Source organism: Mustela putorius, unplaced genomic scaffold (assembly GCF_011764305.1).
Source record: "Mustela putorius furo isolate JIRA1106 unplaced genomic scaffold, ASM1176430v1.1 tig00003845_pilon_pilon_pilon, whole genome shotgun sequence".
Taxonomy (NCBI): Eukaryota; Metazoa; Chordata; class Mammalia; order Carnivora; family Mustelidae; genus Mustela; species Mustela putorius.
Window position 1 is genome coordinate 21061085 of NW_025421998.1, and position 22055 is coordinate 21083139.

Consider the following 22055-nt stretch of genomic DNA (forward strand, 5'->3'; position numbering starts at 1 on the left):
ATTAGAACCAAGATCATTATGCAGTACTTGGACTTGGCCATGTAAGATACAAAGCTACCCAGAGACAGATCAAAGCAGCTCGTAAGTACTTAGTTCTTTTGAGATAATCCAATATCTGGAATATCTGTCATAAATCTATATTCAATAGCATTTAATACATGGTCATAATATTGCATAACTACAGTATCCTTTACCTTCAGAAACAGAAAAAAGCAATCATTCTCATGCATGGGAATGAGAAATGAGAAGGTGGGTGGGTGGGTGGGTGTGTTTGTGACCAATAAAGAACATTCTCCCAATGGCAAGTTTTTAAGAAATAATGTTTCATTTTTCTTTAGAAGTATGGCCAGCTGTATTTAGTGGAAGCTGCCTTGTTACTTAGGTTTTTTAATGTTATTTTGTGGTTCAGGTTACATTTTTATTGATGCCACCTGGGTCTTCTGCCCAAGAGAGAATTATCTGATGTTTTACTGCTTTCTTCATTAAAAAGATTAAAAATTTGGGAGAAAGTGTTGGGAACCTTGTCTTCACATGGTTTATAAAACAGCATCCCCTTAGAACTCTACATCTCGTTTGCTTCACCTGGTTAGTAAAGTTTGATGAAAGAGGTGAAGGTGATTAGTTTTCTGTGTTTTATCTTAGGAGAATGTTCTGCCCTCCACTCTAGAGAATGGATATTGAGGTCAGAGGAGGTAAGATTGTGACCATATGGAAAAGGAGTTAGTGAGTCAAGGCCAGTCAGGAGGAGAAAGTATTGTGCTTGGAGGAAGATGGCTAAATGAAACCCATCTCGTGTTGAAAAATACTAGTTGAGAATAAGTATAGTAGATAAACTCAAAATTTTCTCTACTAATGCTTATATTTAGGAAAATCAGAGGAGAGATTTTTAATAAGATGAAGGAATTTATGAGATTATTTTAGATTTGTTTGGTTTCTTAAAAAGCTGGCATGGTTTTCGACGAAGCATATGTTAATGCATGTGAATAGTCCTTGCAGTATACATAAATGCCAGGGAAATTGATTTGCCATGGAGAAATATTTGCAAAGTCTTGCTATGTGAAACAGCAGCATATGAATACCAAATGAGTCTTGATACATGGAAGTATGAAAACAGTTGATGTTTTTAAGGTGAAGGAATTGTTTTTTTCTCTAAAATAAAAAATGTACCATGAGCTGTAAAAGAAACATTCATTTATTTCTAAGTCCATTCATTTTATTGGCATAATAGAAGTTAATTTTTTAATACTCTATAGCCAGAAGTTCTGCAATCCCAATGCACCAGATTATTAACATTAAGTGGAATTATAATTCACTCTCTCCCCCTATGTTGATATTCTCAGTATTTATTCAAAAGGAAACTGATGTTCTCTCTTTTTTTTAAGATTTTATTTATTTGACAGACATCAATAGTAGGCAGAAAGGCAGGCAGGGGGGTAGGGAGCAAGCTCCTCACTGAGGGGCTTGGTTCCAGGACCCCAAGATCATTACCCAAGCCGAAGGCAGAGGCTTAACCCACTGAGCCACTCAGGCGCCCCGAAACTGATGTTTGCTTACCTCTGTCATTATAAAAAGGGCAGCTGCTTGCTTTATTGCTTTCTGAAATTTAGTTCAAAAGTAAAAATGCAAAGTTAGTGTTTATAAATCTGTAATAATTAGCACAGAGAGGCCTCATAAAAATAAGTCTTACTGCATTTGAGATCCTTCAAACGCTTACATCCTGTTACACACATACCAAAGAGTTTTCTGTTGTTTAATGCATTTTGAATTGCTATAATGAAAATTAGGAAGTCAGTGAAGGGTGAATAAAATAAGTGGTCTTTTTTTTCCCTTCTCTGCATTATCTGAAAAGAATAAATCACTAGAAAAGTTGAATGATGGGTTAAGAGCAAGTAAAGTGGAATTTCAGTTGCTTACATAATTTTGTTTTGAAGTAAAATAGTCACACTGGCAAATAATGCATGTAGGTTTGCTACTCTTTGCACAGAAATAAAGTCTTTGGTGATTTGAGTTTCCTAAATTTAATAATTTTAGTTCAAAATATTTCTGACATTTTATTTATTTATTTATTTGTTTTTAAAGATTTTATTTATTTATTTGACAGAGAGAAATTACAAGTACACTGAGAGGCAGGCAGAGAGAGAGAGAAGGAAGCAGGCTCCCTGCTGAGCAGAGAGCCCGATGCGGGACTCAATCCCAGGACCCTGAGATCATGACCTGAGCCGAAGGCAGCGGCTTAACCCACTGAGCCACCCAGGCGCCCCTATTTCTGACATTTTAAAGTGAAGCTGTTCCTTGTACTTCTTAAAAATTAAAAATCCTGTTTAGATCATTTTATGATAATAGCAATATGAATGTACAGTAAAAGCCTTTTTGCTAATGTACTCTCAAATCATTCCAGAAACTGTCCTCAGTGGGAGGAGAGGCAGATACTTTTGAAATTCCAGTAAACAGCTGTTGTTCACAAATTACCCTTGTTTCTTTTTCAGACTGTGTTCTTTGGCGTCCTTTATTTTTAATATTGAGAAATATCTTTTGCTCCCTCCACAAGAGACAATTTAAGACCGTCTCAGGACTCTCTAATATACAGTGAAAAAAAAACCCAGTGCAGCATGAGGAGACTATCCAGCAAAAAATGGAGATATCACCTCTTTTAGACTTACAAGGTTCAAAAGAAAATTTAAGCATCTCCTCATGCTTTTGGTGAAATATGAAGATCCTGTTTTGGGGCTATCGTGTAGGCATTGCAGAAAGAGACTAGGGAGAAAGAAGTAGAACTGTTTGTGGAAACTGAAAACATGAGAGCTGAACTTAGAATTCCAAAGGTTGACATAACGCTTAGAAAAACAGTAAAGCAGAGGACAACCTTGAGGAATGTTCCCAAGATTCAGAAAGAAAGTATAAAGAGGTGCCAGATTTCTCTAAAGAAGTCAGAATAAATGTCACAAGCCATAATTGCAAATAAAGAAGGAAACTGACCAATTTATAAGAAGATATTTCTTGGGATTGAGAATGTTTGCGGGCATGTGACTTAAATTTTACTGCCCAGCACACTTCTTTGAAATTGATAGGAGAGCAGTGTGAGTTCAGCTGTACTGCACGGAATCTATTTTGCCAGCAGGTGTCGGGCGCACTGCAAACCTTTTGGCTTTACCCCTCTGCTCTGGCCGTGGAAGTAGCCTCTGTTCCCTTTTTCAAATTCCCCACGGTACTGGGATCATCACACCTCCAAACTGTTGGGTATGATTTGATTACAGTTCCTAGGTACATAACTTACTAGTGCTATAGTCTGACTCTTTCAGAGATTCTGTGAGCTGCCTGATAATGTTTATTCCTTTTTTGCTTAAAACAGCTAGAAGACAGAAATGCTTCTTCTGGAATGTTAGTGAGGAAACGTGATATACTAGACTGTTAAAAAAAAAAAAAATTGGAGTTCAAAAAACAACCCGTTTTTGAAGCCCTGCAGTATATGTAGAAATTACTAACTTTATTATGCCTATAAAAAGATTTGTACATAAACGTTTATAGCAGCCATATTCACAATATCCAAAAACTGGAAACCACCCAGTGTTCACCAGCAACATCATGATAAGCAAACTGCTGTATATTCATACAGTAAATTAGTGCTTGGTGGTTAAAAAGAGAACAGATTACTAAGAGGTCTGGAAATGGTGATGAATCTCAAAACATTAGGTTGAGCAGAAAAGTTACAAAGACAAACTATATAATTCCATTTACATGAAGTTCAAGAGCATGTGGGTGAAGGAAGTCATGTGGTAGAGCCTGGGAGTTGATTGGAAATAGTAAAGGGGCTTCGGTGATGGAAATGGTCTGTATTTTCTTTGGTGGCAGTTAGAGGGTTGTATACAGTTGTCAAAGTTCAGTGTAAAATTTTAATTCAATAAAAGATATGATTAAACAAATCAAAAAAAGAGTCACTTGAGAAATCAGATATACTCTTTGGGGCCTAGAAAGATACAAAAATTGTATTAAGAGATTCTTTATGTAAAAGTAAAATCATTGCCTATCAAAACTTAAGGGACAGCAATTAGAGCTGCACCATAAGTAAGTTCATTGCCTTAAACTAATGTTACTTTTTAAAAAGAGGGAAAAATAAAATGGGCGTCCAATTCAAATGTTTAAAAGAATAGCACTAGGAACGTGGAGGGAAAAATAGAAGACAGCACTTCCCCAAAGTGGATTTATAAAAAGAAAAAACAAAGAGCAAAATACAAAAAGAAACCATTACAGAAGATATATTTTTTTTTAAGTTTTTTTTTTTTTTTTTAATTTTGAGAGAGAGAGAACAAGCGAGCAGGGGGAGGGGTAGAGACAGAAGCAGGCTCCCCACCGAGCAGGGAGCCCAACAAGGGGCTCAGTCCCAGGACCCTGAGATCATGAACTGAGCCGAAGGCAGCCACCTCACCAAGTGAATAAAATCTTTAAAAAAAATAAAGTCGATTTTGTCTGACATAGTATTGCTACCCTAATCTCTTTTTTTTTCCCACTTCCGTTTGAATGGAATATTTTTTTCAGTCTCTTCACTTTCAGTCTCTTATGTGTCTTTACAGCTAAAGTAAGTCTCTCATAGGCAACATATTAGATGGGTCTTGTTGTTTTTAAAGATTTATTTGAGAGAGAGAGAGAAAGTACAGAGGGAGAGGGAGAAGCAGACTCCCCCCACTAAGCAGAGAGCCTGATGTGTGCCTGATTCCAGGACACTGGGATCATGACTTGAGCCACAGGCAGATGCTTAACCGAATGAGCCAGCCAGGTGCCCCAGTGGATCTTGTTTTATCCATTCATTCACCCTGTGTCTTTTGAAGCTTTTAGACCATTTACATATTAAGCAGTTATTAATGGGCATGTACCTATTGTCATGTTGCCAGTTGCTTCCTGAGTTTGGTTTTATTTTGTTTTTTTTGGTTTGTTTTGGGGGGTTTTCTTGGGAGGGGGTGTATTTTGGAGCTCTTCTATTTATCCTCATGCTGTCTTCCCTCGTGGTGTGATGACTTCCTTTAAAGTTAGGCTTTGATTCCTTTATTTATTTATTTGTTTTTATCTGTTAAAGGTTTTTGGTTTGCGGTTACCATGAGGTTTGCATAACATCCCGTGTGTATAATAGCAGTCTATATTAAGTTGATCGTCGCTTAAATTCAAACACATTTTCAAAGCTCGACTTTTTTACTCCCCCATTGTTTTATGTATATGGTGTCGTATTTTGACATCATTTTATTTTGTGCATCTGTTGGCTGATTTTTGTAGGAAACTGTTTTTTTCCCCACTTTTGTCTTTTTACCGTGATATGATAGCTTTATAGGTGATATGTTTGCTTTTACCAATGGAGTTTTCCTTTCACCATCTTCTAGTTATAGCCTGTTGTTTTCACTTAGTTCCCTTTCACATTTCTTACTTCTTATAGGGCTAGTTTAATGCTGATAGACTCCTTCAACTTTTGTTTGTCTTGCAAACTCCTTTATCTCTCCCTTTATTCTGAATGACAGCCTTGCTCAGTGCAGTGTTCTCGGTTATACGGTTTTTCCCAGCACTCTGAATATGTCATGCTGCTTTCTTCTGACCTGCAAAACTTCTGCTGAAAAAAATCATCCTTCTCAAGGTCCCCTTGTATGTGACTGTTTCCTTTTCTCTTGCTGGTTTTAAGATTCTGTTTAATTTTTGCCATTTTAATTATTATGCACTAAGGTAGATCTTCTGGGTTTCATTCTCCCTTTGCCGGGCTCCCTTTGTAGTCTGTATCCATTTCTTTACAGGTTGGGATAGTTTCGGCCATTATTTCTGTCCTATCTCTGTCCTTCCATAATGCCTATAATTCAGACGTTCTCTTATACTTGATGTTGTTGCAGAGTTCCCTTAACAGATCATTTTTTATTTTCTTAATGTTTTTTAAAGATTTAATTTGTCAGAATGAGCGAGAGCATGTGTGAGTGCACAGGCAGGCTCCCTGCTGAGCAAGGAGCCAGATTCAGGACTCCATCCCAGGACCCCGAGATCATGACCTGAGCTGAAGGCAAAGGCTTAACCAACTGAGCCACCCAGACATCCCACCGAGCCTTATTCTTTACATTCTTTTCTTTCTGCTCTTTGGCTTGGTTGCTTTCCATTATCCTGTCTTCATCACTGATCCACTCTTCTGATCCTCTGATCTGGCCTTGAGTCCTTGTAGTTTGTTTTTCATATTTTCTGTCTTTGTTAAGGTACTTACTGAATCATCCACTGTTCCCTCCAGTGCCAGTGAATATCTTTATGACCATTACTTTGAGCCTTTAATCAGGTTGAATGCGTATTTCCATTTTGTTAGTAGCTCTTTTTTCTTGGGTTTTGTTTTGATCTTTCATTTGGATCATGTTCCTGTCTCCTTAGTTTTCGTGACTCTCTGTGTGCCTGTGTATTAGGTCAGTCAGCACCCTCTCTTGTTTTTGAAAATAGTGGGTTTCTATCAAAGGTGTCCTGTGGTGCCTAATGGTGCATCCCCGCCCCCCAAGTCACCAGGCCCAGGTCCTCCAGGAATATTTTGTGTGGGGGCTGCATACCCTCCTCGAGTAGACTGGTCCGGGACTACTGTAGGATCCAAGGTAGGCCCGGCTTGCCCCCAGCACCGCTGCTTTGCTGGTCAGGCTACAAGTGCTGCAGGTGTGCTGGTGGTTGGGCTGCCTCCCTACCCCTCCCCCGGCCCCTCCCACCCCCACCCCGTCCATAGGTGGTTTGGAGAGGCCCTGCTTATGACCGAGGCTCCCTACCAGATGTGCAGGGATGGGAGCCACTTGGGATGGGCACCTTCGGGTGCCAGGGTTCTATAGCTAGGTAGATGGAGGGTGTCACAGCTGGCTTCCACCAGCATCGGGGGAGTAAGGAGGGCAAGGAAAATTGCACCTGCCCTCACTTTTCTTTCTAGAGAGAGTTCCTGCAGATCTCTGCTCCTATAATTAGGGGCACATGTCCTATAATTAGTCAGTAAATCTGTCACATGTAACCACGTGCTTTTTAGATTGCTCCCTTTGTGCTGGGTCTCAGAATGAGGGATCCAGTGCACTGGCCCTTTAAAAGCAGAGTGTCAGTATAGCCTTCCAACTCCTAGAGTGAAGCCCCACTGATTTTCAAAGCTAGATGTTGTGGGCGCTCCTCTCCCCTGTGTGAAATTCCAGGGCAAGGGTGCCCAGTAGGGGCTTGATCCCCACTCTTCACGGAGGACCCCTGTAGCTGTGATATTCTTACTTCAACCCCACTGGGTTGCCACACTGGGGATTTGTTCCAGACTACATCTCTTCCCCCTTCCCTGTCAATATGTCTTTTTCATCTTTAGCTGTGTAAGAGCTGTTCTGTTGGTCTTCAGGTCTTTATCAAACAAAGTGAGTTGCACTGCACGTAGTTGCAGTCTTGATGGGTTCGTAGGAGGAGATGAGCTTAGGATCCTCCTACGCCGCCATCTTCCCAAGCTCCTCATCTTTATTTTTAGTTTTGATGCATAAAGTGACAAATTGTCTAAATCTGGCTTGTTTTGTAGATAAAGCAATGGTTTTAAAACATCATCCAGACAAACGGAAAGCAGCTGGTGAACCAATAAAAGAAGGAGATAATGACTACTTCACTTGCATAACTAAAGGTAAGAAAATATTTTAGAGTCAGGGATTTCTAATAGTGATGATTATTTAGTAAGTGCTGGGATTGGATTTCTGGTGTATATTCTGTAGCTAATTTAACTATACCATGACAGTCACAACACTCTGAGTTGTTTCTGGTTGTTTCTGATAATCTGCCCCTGAGCCTCAGTACAGCTCTGTGAGGTTCTGCCAACCCCCTCCCTCGAATCAGGAATGCAAAAGGTTGGGCCCCACCCCGTAGCCACTGACACAGTCTGCAGTTTAATGAGCTCATCCTAGAGGTTAATTCATCTTAAGTATTATTTCTAACAAGGATACTAATTTCTCCATTTCAGTTATTTTGTAGGACTAAATTGTTCCTCAGGTGTTTTCACTAATTTAAATCCAAAAATTGATTATATCCTGCTAAGGACCCCAAGACAGTTTATTGTTCTTTACATGGCCATGTCATCATTAAGCAAATTAACGTAGGCTGTTGCCATTTCTAAATGTGCCCTTCAATGTGATTTTACTCCCAACACGGGGCTTAAACGTGCAGCCCTGAGGTCAAGACCTGAGCTAAGGTCAAGAGTCAGACAGTTAACCGAGTGAGCCACCCTGGTGCCCCTGATTGTACATGCTAAATTTTTAAAATTGTGTACACACCTTTCAAACTTACTCTTTTGGGTCCAGTCTTACACAGTGCTTAAGATGTTAAAGATTCTTTGATTCTTAACAACCATGGAATCTTAATGGTTAATTTTCTTTTTTTTTTTCCCTTAGAGTCCTGCATTCTTAAGGGTTGAGGATTTAACTGTTGTTTTGTTATGTAACTTCCAGAAGAGATTCTGAAGTTGTGAAGTGAGATTATATCCAGTAGAGTTGGAGGTGTTATTACCCAGATTCAGTCTCTTCCAGCCCACAAGCACACCAGATTTTTAAATATGAAAAATAATAACCTTTTTTTAAAGGAAGGAGGTTTTTTTCCCCCCTCACAGGAAAAAATTCAGAGTCATGGTAATGTGACCTTATCATTTTTTCCTCAGCTTATGAAATGTTATCTGATCCAGTGAAAAGACGGGCATTCAACAGTGTAGATCCTACTTTTGATAACTCAGTTCCTTCTAAAAGTGAAGCAAAAGACAATTTCTTCGAAGTGTTTTCCCCAGTGTTTGAAAGGAATTCTAGGTGAGTTAAGGGATCCCTTTGTGATCATAATGTTCTGTTGGCTTCCTGCATGTGCTTCCTGGCGTCTGCATCTTTCCTCTGATAGGAGTTTTTGCTCTCTTTCTCCTCCTCTCCAGACTTGAGCCCCTCTGGTGAACGAACTGCTCTTCATTTATTTTGCTCTTTGAACAGAAGTTCTGCCTTTCCCATGGCGAGATTCCTTTACAGCTCATAGGATGTTTTTCTTTCAGATTTCCTTTGTGGGAAAGAACAATACCTGACTTTATGTCATGTCATAGTGTAATTTAGGATGATATAACTTTAATGTGAGTGTATATGTAATTTATTTCCTAAGTCAGCTTTTAAATGGTGTATATCAATATTGTACATTTTTTTGGTTCCATCTGCACTGGAAGGTTTCCCTAGAGCACAGCTTGGCTGCACACTGGCATCAGCTGGAGAGCTTGAAGACCTCCTGATGGCTGTGTTCCACCCGGGGAGATGGAGATTTAACTGTGATTTCTATTTAATGAGTTTGGAATGTCTGTCGGATATTTAAATACTCCCAGGTGATTCTACTGTGCAGTCAGGTTTGAGACCCACTTTATTGGTTTAGTGCAGCTTACCTGCCCACTCTCCTGGTTCTTGTTTTGTGATAGTGTTGAAGGTGGTAATAACAAGAGTGAGGTGTATTTTTGTTGTGGAATGGTTTCATAGAGTAGAAAACACGGGTCAGCCTCAGGATCCTTCCAGAGATGGCGTTGAGGTGCTGAACTGAGAAGTCTGACTCTGAGGGGGTTGGTCATGGTGCTGATGAGGTGGGAATCCTCTCCCTGTATCGAAATTTGTTAAAAACCTGGGCCTGGTTGTTTCCATACTGCCAGTTTAGAGGCAGGAGTAAGTGTGCCTGGGAGAGGGGGCTCACGCCAGTATGGCAGCTGCTAATTTTATGGAGCTGAAGACAACCTGATGTGGAGAACATGGTTTCGTTGTTTTCTCCCCAACCCTGTCTACCCGCACCCTCTCTCATTGCGCCTGAATGGGTCCAAGTCCACTGCTGACCTTCTAGCCCCACCTCTTAGTCATAGGGAAGGGGGTTAGTAAAAATTGTTTCTTTAGTAAGTTAGCTTCTCTGTTGACCTTTTATACACAATTTTGAATTGAATTTTCCTCTTCTCATGTTTCAGGTGGTCAAATAAAAAAAATGTCCCTAAACTTGGTGATATGAATTCATCATTTGAAGATGTAGATGCGTTTTATTCTTTCTGGTAAGTGAATACACTTTCTATGATGCTGTCATTTTTTTTTTTTTTTAAGATTTTATTTATTTATTTGACAGAAAGAGTGAGCACAGGCAGACAGAGTGACAGGCAGAGGCAGAGGGAGAAGCAGGCTCCCTGCTGAGCAAGGAGCCCGATGTGGGACTCGATCCTAGCAGGCTGGGATCATGACCTGAGCCGAAGGCAGCTGCTTAACCAACTGAGCCACCCAGGCGTCCCGATGCTGTCATTTTTTTTTTTTTTAAGATTCTTTCTTTATTTATCTGACAGAGATCACAAGTAGGCAGAGAGGCAGGCAGAGAGAGAGGAGGAAGCAGGCTCCCTGCAGCGCAGAGAGCCCGATGCGGGGCTCGATCCCAGGACCCTGGGATCATGACCTGAGCCGAAGGCAGAGGCTTAACCCACTGAGCCACCCAGGTGCCCCCCGATGCTGTCATTTTTTAAAAGGATAATTAATCAAGAAATACTTGTTCCTTCATAAATTAATTGAAGGATAGGAGAGTCACAGAACCTATCCTGAACAAAAGCACTCTAATCAGAAGTAATCATAAAGGTTTTCACATAATGCTGTATTATCTCCTATATGATAGACTTTCATGGTTTTTTAATCTGTTTTATAATAATCAGCGGTCCAGATGTCAAGCATACTATAGTGGTAAAAAATGAAAATTAAGGGGCCATTTGATTTCAGTAAAAATAAATACATTTTCATTTGTCTTGCCAATAAAAATACTTGAATACATGAGGAAGGCAGTATTTGTTTCTGTAACTAATTCACTAATGTTTAGTAAACAGTATGCATGTTTACTAAAGTTCATAATTGATAAACATAATTCATGTTTACTAAGTTCATAATTACTTGTGCTATATTTTCTCATTAAGTATTTGGTAAATGAAAACATGAGATTGATATGAAACAAAAATGACCAAATTTAGCTCTACCAGTTGTAGTTGCCGTTTTCCTTCAGACGATACAAATCAGAGATGCAGTAACCACTTTGAGGCTTACCTAAACACTTCACAGACTAGGACAGGTGAAGGTAGGGAGACCTTTAACAAGTCCCAGGCAAGAAAGGTGACTGGAGGTGGCAGGGGGGGTGTGATTTTAATTTAGGGGTGATGAATGTACCTTTAGATTTTCATGCCAAATCTAGTGTCCTTTAAGAAAGAGGAAAAAGATGACTTGAGCTTAGTGTTCGTCCCACCAGTGGAGGGTGGGGCTCTACGAAGATAAACTCATCCACTTGCGGTTAATGTTCCTTAGAAGTACGTGCATCTGACTTAATTTTAAAAGGAAGATTTTTTTTTCATTTGTTTTGGCTTAATTTTGTTTTTATCTGTGCTAGGTATAATTTTGATTCTTGGAGAGAATTTTCTTATTTAGATGAAGAAGAAAAAGAAAAAGCGGAATGGTATGTATGTAAGTCACTAATAAAGGAAGATAGTTGTTTGGTTCCTTGCGATGTTATATAAATATACTACATATATTTTATTAAATGTGTGTATCCTTTGAACTTTTTAGTAGTATTTTGAGATCCCATCTCAGACGTTAAACTAGATGAGGCCAAATCAATATTTATGATATGCTTAAGAAATTGCCAAGAAATACAGTTGTCACAAAAGCTCAATTTAGCAAGTTATTTTTCTTCTGTTTATATAACTGGTTTTAGTTTTCCCTGTGTATGTAGGGAAATACTTTTGACATGAATATTCCCCAAAATTAATACTAAGTTGAATCACCCTTTAATGTTAATAGTGACATGGCATTTTAACCTTCTCAGACATTATTTATATATAAACTTATAAAATAATTACATTTGTTAGTGATACCATCTCTAATCAATAATTTATTTGCAATATTTTCTATTTTATAGTCGTGATGAGAGGAGATGGATTGAAAAACAGAACAGAGCAACAAGGGCACAAAGAAAAAAAGAAGAAATGAACAGAATAAGAACATTAGTTGGTAAGCATAACTGGTATTTTTTAAGTTTCTTTAAATATTGGAAGTTGAAAAAGTTAAATTTTTTTTTTTTTGGTAGACAACGCATACAGCTGTGATCCCAGAATAAAAAAATTTAAGGAAGAAGAAAAGGCCAAGAAAGAAGCAGAAAAGAAAGCAAAAGCAGAAGCAAAACGGAAAGAGCAAGAAGCTAAAGAAAAAGTAAGATGATGAAGCTGGATTTTAAGTGTTCATAAAATCTTTAATCCTCATATATATTTAAAAAGCCATAATGCTGAGGGGCACTTGGGGGGCTTAGTTGGTTAAACATCCAGCTCGTGATCTCAGGCTCATGAGTTCAAGCCCTCTTGGACTCTACATTGGGCATGAAGCCTACTTAAAAAATAAACAAACCACTGTAACCTTAGAGAAGGTGCTACATGAATAAACCTTGATAAATTGGTACCATTGATACTTATAGGCATATTCCTTGAAGCAAATTTTTATTAAGCAAAAACATGCCCTATATATTCCTTTAATATTGTCTTTATTTCTAATGTGCCTATTTTACATTTCTAAAAATGTAGAACCGTGCCAGCTGCTTTTCTCAATTCAGCCTCAGTCTTCAATAAGTTGACACGTCATCTTTTTTCCTAATTTATTTAAACGTTGAATTTTTTTGAGTAAGATTATAGACATTTAGAAATCCTAGTTTTCTTATTAAAATGATTTTATTTTCCATTATTAAAGCAAAGACAAGCTGAATTAGAAGCTGCTCGGTTAGCTAAAGAGAAGGAAGAGGAGGAAGTTAGACAACAAGCATTACTGGCAAAGAAGGAAAAAGATATCCAGAAAAAAGCCATTAAGAAGGAAAGGCAAAAACTTCGAAACTCATGCAAGGTACGTCAGATACTAGGTAATACTAGGTAACAAATCCAATTGCTGATTAAACTTAAGAATATTTCCTATATTATACTATGCAAATATAATTAAACTGTTATATACATTTTATCTCATTTAAACATATTAAATGCTTTTAAATTCAGTTTTTAAAAATTTCACATGTGCGTATTTCAGTGTGCAACTGTGGTAATTGGGGTTTTTTTTTTTTGACATAAACATCGTACTATTTTCATACCTGGAAAAAAACCTGCTCGATATTCTAATAATCTCTTTGATTATCACCAGAATGTCTTTGTATGGTTGGTTTATTGAAATTAGGATCTAAATAGGATTATTCCAAAGCCTTCAGTTGTGTGTCTCCCAGTTGTGTCTGTACAGACCCCACACACACACACCATCTCTTCCCCTTCTCTCATTGCCATTCATTTCTTGAAAAACCAGATCATTTGTTCTGATAATGTCCCATAGTTTGGTTCTGGCTGGTTGCTTCCTTAATGCTGTAAAATCAGTATTTTTCTTAGAAGTTATTTTCAAAGTTGAACTTGGGTTCTTTTTAAGGATCTGAAAGGTTTCATTTTTATCAAAATGGGTATCATTTGGGGGAGTACTCATAGTTTGCATTCAGATAGTGTTCACTGAAAAATATTGACCAGAAAAATCCCAGAAGTATTCAAATGTAGTTTTGTTCCAGAGCTGTTGTTAACATTTACAGTTGGCAGAGTCTAGGACCAGTATTGTTCCTTACCAAATAGCACTGAATGAATAAATGAACTGCCACGCTATAGGGAGAGATGGCCATGCAGTGTTGTATACTGTACTGTTGAGTTAAATCCAGCGAGTATGTAAATGCTTACTCTGTGTGGAAACATTCTCTTCCATGTCACTGTCCAGAGGCCCTATCAGACATTGGAGATATATTTTAATATATGCCATCCTGAACCTTCAGTTAATGTAACTGAAGTTAACCCACCCCATCAGCAAGCTTTGAAAGAGACTGAACCAAAATACAAGCACGGGTAATCACTTCAGGCTTTTGGTCAGCAAAAAGAAAGAAAATAGAAAAAATGAAGTATTTTCCTCAGATTTCACCCAGAAAATTGTTTTGAGAAGGATGCATTGTATCATAGTAGTGAGGAGTTCAGGCTGAGAGCAAGCCGCCTGGGTCTGAAGTCTTTCTGTATTAGGCACTTAATGTCTGTGGACCCCCAGGAGGTTACTTCAACCACTTTGTCCCTCGGTTTCCTCACCTACACAGTAGCTGAAATAGGACCTATTAATCGAATTGTGAAGTTTAAATGAGAGCATTTACATGTGCTGCTCTTGGCATGCAGTGAGGAATCTGCACGAACTTCAATAGTTAAAATTGAATTGTTCTCGGGGCACCTGGGTGGTTCAGTGGGTTAAAGCCTCTGCCTTTGGCTCAGGTCATGATCCCGGGGTCCTGGGATTGAGCCCCGCATCAGGCTCTGCTCAGCAGGGAGCCTGCTTCCCCCTCTCTCTCTCTGCCTGCCTCTCTGCCTACCTGTGATCTCTGTCTGTCAAATAAATAAATCTTGAAAAAAAAAATTGAATCATTCTCTTAGAGTTGATGCATAAATGAGGTAAACATTCTGGCATTAGGTAACTGTTTTATTGCTGCTTTCCAGGATGAGTTCACTTACTCATCAGCTATCTGCTGAGCTCTTACTATGATTGATGTAGATATAATGATATGGTCCTTGCCTTCCAGAAATCTGGCTAACGGTAGAAAATTAAAAGTGAACACTTTGAGACAAGTACTAGGAAGAAAGTACAAAAAGGTAGTCAAGGAAGGCTTTCTGGATCTGGTAGGATTTGGCCAGTTGAAGAAGCGTATGCATGAGATCAGAGACGAGAGAGGTCAGGGAGCACAGAAGGGCGCAGAGGTCCAGGGAAGTGCGGTGTAATGAGCCAGATGCAGCCGAAGAGGTGAGGAGCCGCGTCCCCAAGGACCGTGTAGGTCTTGCTAGTTTCTGTCTGCTGCTGAGCTGGCTAGTTTCGGTCAGGATGCTGAGAGATGAGCAGAGGCAGAGACAGTTGGGGGTCTTTTGCCAAGATCCGCCGGAGAGAGAGTGTTGTGCCTTTATCTGAGAAAGGGTGGGAATAGGAAAGGTGGAGGAAGTAAACCAGTATTGGGGAGGTAGCATAGGCTGCTGCCTGTGAGGCACTGTTTTGTATGTTGGAGGTGGGCGATTTACATGTGTCCTGCTTTCCTGCATGGAGCACTGGGTGCATGATGGTATAATTCAATGAAATGGAGAACAAAGAAGGAAAAGGCTGAAAGGAAGTGATGAGTTCCGTTTACTGCCATTTCCACCTGCTCCAGCCGACTTAAGTGTAGGGCATGTTGAGCACATTGAGATGCTCAGCTGGAATTACTGAGTGGGTGGTTGGTGGCACAAGTCTGGAGTTCAAGAGTGGGATCACTAAAGTCTTCTCTTTCTCAGTGCCACCAGGAACCATGTGAGTAGCTTACCCAGGAGAGAGGGGTTTAGGAGGGGGGAGGATGGAAACACCCTAGTTCAGGTACTGATAGAGGAAGAGGAGCCTGGAAAGGGGTGACCCAGACAGGTAAGAAAAAAGTCAGTAGTGCTTTTGGACACTAGGGAAGATCAACAGTAAAAGCAGCATTGGGACCTTAGTGAGAGCCAGACTGCATGAATTAATGAAGCATTAAGGTCATTAATTAATGTCTCCATTAAGGAATGGGAGACATTGAGCACAATCTTTAGTTAATCACAATTTTTCTAATACTTCTTGTTCCTTAACACATTATCTTGAATTTCACATTTAAGATTTCTAGCAAATTTTACAGTTCAGCACAAAGAAAGAATGGGCAGCCCAACAAAGAGAATTTTGAGTCGTCATACAGAATTTCTTGATTCTTAAGTGGTTCTGTGGGGAATCCTTCTGACTTATAACATCTAGCAGTCTTCCACACCATCACCTTTTTTCTGTTTTACTCCTCCATCCTCTTGGTAATGGTAATGGCAATGGCTTTTTTATTGCTCGCTGGCCACGGAGAGCTTTGGGAGGATGGTTGTTAGTGGTCAGAAGGCTGTAAGTTCACCTCAGGAATCTCTTGAGAACTCAGATGTTTTGCACTTGTGTTATGGACATATTCTTTAGTATCAGTGGATAAAAGAAAATGTTTGTGTTTGTGCTTCTAGACCTGGAATCACTTCTCTGACAATGAGGCAGAGCGGGTTAAAATGATGGAAGAAGTGGAAAAACTTTGTGATCGGCTTGAACTAGCAAGGTATAACAATAGGAGTGCTCCTGAAGTCTTGTGTTGGGCTTCGGATGAAGTTTCATCCCCTTTTTTCCTTTAGCTTGCAGTGCTTGAATGAGACACTCACATCATCTACAAAGGAAGTAGGGAAGGCTGCTCTGGAAAAACAGGTAACAGAACACATCACTTCTACCTTTATGTGGCATTTAATTCTGCTTATAGTGTTGGCTTTCACCTCAGTATTTCCCCACCTAACATGTAAGTTATGAATAAGGGCAAAGAATCTCATTTCTCTGTGTCCCCCAATATGTTTTGCTGCTAGTAAGTGGTGATTTTTTTTTTAATTGGAGTCAGTCTGTAAAGTTGTTACCATGTATATAGTGTTTGAACTTGTGGTATCTATAGCACATTTATCATAGTTTTTTCAAAATCATTGTTAGAAAAGATAATTGCTTTGGCTATTCCTTAGCATCTTTATAGGATAGTAACATTTGGAACCAGAAGAAATCCTTGTTCTGTCTAGTGTACACCTTTTTACAGATGAGGAAACAGGCCCAGAAATTCAGTTCAGTGTAACAAGTGTTGGTACCTACAGTGTATAGCAATATATACCCTAGGTAGTTCGAAAAAATTCCTCATGTATTGCTGCCTCAGAGGAGTTCAGGAAGTTATGCTGAAAAGGCCTGAGGACCAAAAGATGGAGGGTCTAGAAGTCCCCAGTGCAGGACAGAGTAGCCAGGGAAAGCTCAGTGAAGACTGTGAGCCAGCCTTGAAGGATGGACGGTGCTAAGCTGCAGGTCAGGGGAAAGCATGAACCCTAACACATAGGTAGGAGAAGCTGGGGGGAAAAGTGGGAGATGAAAATGGTTAGGAAAAGTAGAGCCCAATGAAACAGGTTTTTAATACCATGATGACTATTTTCCATTACTGCAGATGTTTGAGTAGCAAAGGGTTAATGTACCTTCAATCTGGCATTTGTTCAAGGCAGGATGTACCAGATAAGTGTGACTAGTTATAAGACTCTGACTGGAAGGACTTGGGCTGTGAGGGGTGATGGGAGGCACTGGAATCTCTGGCTCTGGGTGACTGGTTCCGAGGGGTGGGAGGGGGAAATGGGTAGTCACAGATGAGCCCTAGAGAGCTGTTGACAGGAGCTACAAGGCCAAGTAAAGGTTTTTTTCTTCTTTGTGCATGTTTAAAGGTAGACTGGAATTAACACTGTGAAGGATGGAACTTCAAGATAAACACTGGCCACCTTCTATGCCTTTACCTTTTTTAGAGTGGATATGAGTTTAGAGAGAGCTTTGAAATGGCCCTTATGGGCGAACAACCCAGTGACCGTAGACTCAACAAGTCGTGTCCAAGGCAAATAGAAGCCACAGGACATGAATGCAAGGCAGGGGCGGCTGAGGGTGGTTCTTGGGGTCTCCAGCGGAGCTGTGCAGCCTGGAGGCCAGAGTGGGGCACAGCCAGAATGAAAACCTGATGGCCCGTGTCGGGGTTGGCCTGGGAGGCGTGTAGGGCATTGTCTGGAGGATACTGAGAAGTGAGAACCACAGAGCCCCACCAGAAAGGGAGTGTAGCAAGATGTTTGAAGTCCCTGACTTACCCGTGATATTTATGTAGATAGAAGAAATAAATGAGCAAATTAGGAAAGAAAAAGAGGAAGCTGAGGCTCGAATGCGCCAAGCATCCAAGAATGCAGAGAAATCAACTGGTGGAAGTGGAAATGGCAGTAAAAATTGGTCAGAAGATGATCTGCAATTACTGATTAAAGCTGTGAACCTATTCCCTGCTGGAACAAACTCAAGGTACTGGTTTTAATGAAACTTTTTAAGATTTTATTTATTCATGGTGCACCTGGGTGGCTCAGTGGGTTAATAAGCCTCTGCCTTTGGCTCAGGTCATGATCTCAGGGTCCTGGGATGGAGCCCCGCATTGGGCTCTCTGCTCAGCGGGGAGCCTGCTTCTGCCCCTCTGCCTACTTGTGATCTCTGTCAAGTAAATAAGTAAATCTTTAAAAAAAAAAAAAAAAGATTTTATTTATTCATGAGAGAGCACAAGCAGAGGGAGAGGGAGAAGTAGGCTCGCTGCTCAGTGGGGAGCCTGACCGGCGTGGGGCTCAATCCCAGAACTGTGGGACCATGACCTGAGCTGAAAGCAGATGCTTAACCATCTAAGCCACCCAGGTGCCCCTAATGAAACTTCTCTTGAGCACATTCTAGAGCCTAAGGAAAATGCAGACAATACCCAAACAGCCTTGGTTACAGCAGAAACTTCCAGGGTTATGCCCAAGTCTAAACTCACTCCTTCCACTGGATTCAGTGCCACACTAGAAAGTGAAAAGCAGAGTGCATTTTGAGTCTGCAGGATTTTGCAGTTTACACCAACACATATACAAGAGGATGCTTCACTAATTTCTCAGGAAATTAAAGACTATGACACCTAAACCTTGACTCTCAACGCTGGCTTACTCCATCCTGGCTTGTCCTGGGACTAGGTCAGGTTCCAGAGATTCTCTTAGTCTTTTTATTTTTTAAGATTTTATTTATGTGTCTGACAGAGAAAGAGATCACAAGTAAGTAGAGAGGCAGGCACAGGGGTCGGGGGGTGGGGGAAGCAGGCTCCCAACCGAGCAGAGAGCCTGATGCGGGGCTCAATCCCAGGACCCCAAGACCACGATCCGAGCCTAAGGCAGAGGCCCAACCCATGGAGCCAGCCAGGCACCCCAGAGTTTCTCTTTGTCTTCATCCTCCTTTCTTGATTCCCACCTCAAACGAGAACTGATTGCAAAGTCTGAATTTAGAACTCGGAAGATGCTTTCAAGATCAGCTTCCCTCTTTCTATAGATGAGGAAACTAAGGCTCTTTGCAGAATTTCTCTTTTTGTGTGGTCTTATACTCTTGGTTTGTACACAGAAATCAGTAAGGTTTTTATAGACTTGAAACCAAGATTAGTTTAAACATAATGAAAAGCAAAAAAAGCTCTAGTCCGGGTAATAGTAACGAGACCACCAATTTAGAGCTAATTCTGTAGATATTCTAGCTAATTCCTATGTATTACAAATGGAAGGATCATTCTAACTTTTATTTGGACATTTTATTCTCTAACTTATCATATTGCGGTCTCTAGATGGGAAGTTATCGCTAATTACATGAACATACACTCTTCTTCTGGAGTCAAGAGAACTGCCAAAGATGTTATTGGCAAAGCAAAGAGTCTTCAGAAACTTGGTGAGCAAATCAATTTCTTTGCTACCTTGAATACAAATTTTTAACATTCTGTGCAATTTAATAAAAGACTAAATGAGATGATCTGTAATATTTTCATTTTGCAGACCCTCATCAAAAAGATGATATAAACAAAAAGGCATTTGATAAATTTAAAAAAGAACATGGAGTGGTGCCTCAAGCAGACAATGCAACACCTTCAGAGCGATTTGAAGGTAATTAAATCGTTTTTTCTTTAGAAAATGCTAGCCATGTACTCCCACTGTGATAGTCCAAACCTAGGGTCCGTGTTCAGAATAACTGGAAAATAGAGCATTTCGCAGACCAGAAGGTGGAAAGGAAGCATTTTCTAGGACGTAGATTGACCTCACCTGAAATCATTGAGAACTGCAGCTCCTCCATTTCAGGTGCATTAGGGGAGGGGCTGGGTTCCTTTTGTTGACTTGATTTCACAAATCAGTAGTAAAGGATATTGGGCCAGTTGAAATTTGAATGAGTTCTACAGACTAGCTAATGGTATTTTATCAAGGTTAACTTCCTGATTTTGAAAAATGTAATTATGTCCTTGTTTTTAAGAAAAAATGTTTATATGGAATAAAGGGCATCGTGTCTACAACTTACATGGTTCAGAATAAATTAGGGTGGTAAATGTATCGAGAAAAAGCAAGCGTGGTAAAAATGTTCAGATTTGGACAATCTTGGGAGCATGTACAGGGATTCTTTATTTCAAAATAAAGCTTAGTTAAAACCTGTTAGGGTTTGTCTTCAGTGTTCTTCCCTGGACCAGACTGTAAACTGTGACCCATAGGCGGGTCATGAATAGAAAATATCAGAGAGCATTACACCTTTACTACGTAAGTGGGTATCACTTGTAAAACTTTTGTCCATGTGTAGTGTGCATTTAGGTACAAACTTTTTTTCTGTGAATGGCTGACCAAAAAAGGTGAGAAAAGTTCTGTTTCACTTGATACCTTGTGAGCCACCATCTGTTCTCCCTAAACTAATCTTGGGATATGCTTTCCAAATCACAGTTCCAAATACATGTTTCGGGATTAACTACTTCTGATAACCATCCCTGTCCCCGGAGACCCACTTTTCCTGTATTCTTAACCTGGTTTATTATCCCAAAATTTCAATATCAAAGTATTAAAGAGGCTTATGCTATAAAGAGCCTGAAATCATACTGCAGTTGCAAAAATCGGGGGTGGGGTTTTTTTGGGGGTGTTTTGTGTTTTTTTGGTCTAGGCTGCCCAGCCAAATAGCAAAGGGAAGATCCAGGGCACTTCTGAAGGGGTTTATTTTCCTGCTCCCTATGCCCTCCATCTTTTTTCCAAGAGAGGAAATGAATTCAATCCATGGTGTTAAATGTGGTCCTGAGACCAGTGAAAGGAAATTCCAGGGCTTTCTGCAATTTAAAAGCCGACTTAAGCTGTAATTTAGTATTTTTGTTTTCCCACAGATGTAATACACATCACATTATTTACTTCCTCCTAAGAAGGACGACCTACATTTGTGTCTGATATGTATGTGAAAGATCTTGTCAAGCACCAAGGGATTAGTTTAATAGAGGTTCTTACTAGCATTAGCTCCTGCAAGAATTTAGTGGATGGATGTGTCGAAAATGCCCCACTGCAACACAGAATCGAGTGCGCCTAGAGCACTGAACTCTTGGGCACTTGGCTTAATTATGCTAGACTCTTTCGTCCAGTGTAAAAGGATGTTTTTCAGGGTCTTATCCACCTAAAAGTTTGGGTTTTTTTCCAACCAACCAGTCTGGTGAGTATAGTAGATCTCAAGAGACCAGCAATATAAGGCAGATATTTCTGACTATGCTTAAAAAAAAAAAAAAAAAAAAAACCAAGAACAACAACAACAAAAAAAGAGCTATATTGGGGGATGTGAGTTATCTTAAAAGCTTCTCTTCTCGTTTAGTACTTTAGAGGTTTTCATGTATGATGAAATACACGAAGTTGGTTCGGAATCCCTACAGATCTGAATGGCTGCTTACCAAGATACCTATGCACCAAAACTCACCTGGGAGGGTGCTGCAACATAATTTTCTATCAGGCTAAGATTTTTCAAATAGAAATTTTTCTTAAACAGGTCCATGTACAGATTTCACCCCATGGACGACAGAAGAACAGAAGCTTTTGGAACAAGCTTTAAAAACATACCCAGTAAATACACCTGAAAGGTGGGAAAAAATAGCAGAAGCGGTGCCTGGCCGCACAAAGAAGGACTGCATGAAGCGATACAAGGTGATGGAGGTTCTAGAACTTAGAGTCCATCAGCATTTCAACTATATTGTAAAGAAATGACAAACTTTAGCAGCTTTCTAGCTCTGGCATTTAGTGCAAATCACCTTGGCACTGGTGTCTTAATGACAGATTTCCCCAGCCTGGCTTACGTCTTCGCACCAGAGCCAGGCTGAGGGGGAGCTGCCAGTGCTGGGGGCGTCTTCGCTAACCCCTCTCTCCCTTCCTAGGAACTCGTCGAGATGGTAAAAGCAAAGAAAGCTGCTCAAGAACAAGTGCTGAATGCAAGCAGAGCCAAGAAATGACTTCTGACAATCTTTGTTGTGTGTGCATTTTTATAATAAAACAAACTATTGTACAAATTTCCATTCTTAAAATTGCAGTGCTAATTTCAGAGCGGGCTGATCTGCCGTGGTCTTACCGTCGCAAAGTC

The 22055-nt window shown here is 40.0% G+C and overlaps 1 protein-coding gene across 3 annotated transcripts in view; it reads left to right on the forward strand.

Moving 5' to 3' along the window:
* Positions 1-21985, forward strand: part of DNAJC2 (DnaJ heat shock protein family (Hsp40) member C2) — a 29825-nt gene extending 7840 nt beyond the window's left edge. For 2 of the 3 annotated variants that reach the window (XM_004739583.3, XM_045089697.1), the window contains exons 3-17: positions 6-81; positions 7520-7618; positions 8642-8783; positions 9950-10030; positions 11389-11454; positions 11917-12008; positions 12085-12206; positions 12735-12884; positions 16076-16164; positions 16238-16307; positions 17764-17948; positions 19270-19370; positions 19475-19582; positions 21471-21625; positions 21853-21985. In XM_004739583.3, coding sequence (XP_004739640.1) covers positions 6-81; positions 7520-7618; positions 8642-8783; positions 9950-10030; positions 11389-11454; positions 11917-12008; positions 12085-12206; positions 12735-12884; positions 16076-16164; positions 16238-16307; positions 17764-17948; positions 19270-19370; positions 19475-19582; positions 21471-21625; positions 21853-21927 — 1611 coding nt within the window. In that variant the 3' untranslated portion in view covers positions 21928-21985. Of the gene's footprint in view, positions 1-5; positions 82-642; positions 693-7519; positions 7619-8641; positions 8784-9949; positions 10031-11388; positions 11455-11916; positions 12009-12084; positions 12207-12734; positions 12885-16075; positions 16165-16237; positions 16308-17763; positions 17949-19269; positions 19371-19474; positions 19583-21470; positions 21626-21852 lie in introns of those variants that run through there. The other variant, XM_045089698.1, reaches the window with a different exon arrangement.
* The last annotated feature ends 70 nt before the right edge of the window (positions 21986-22055 follow it).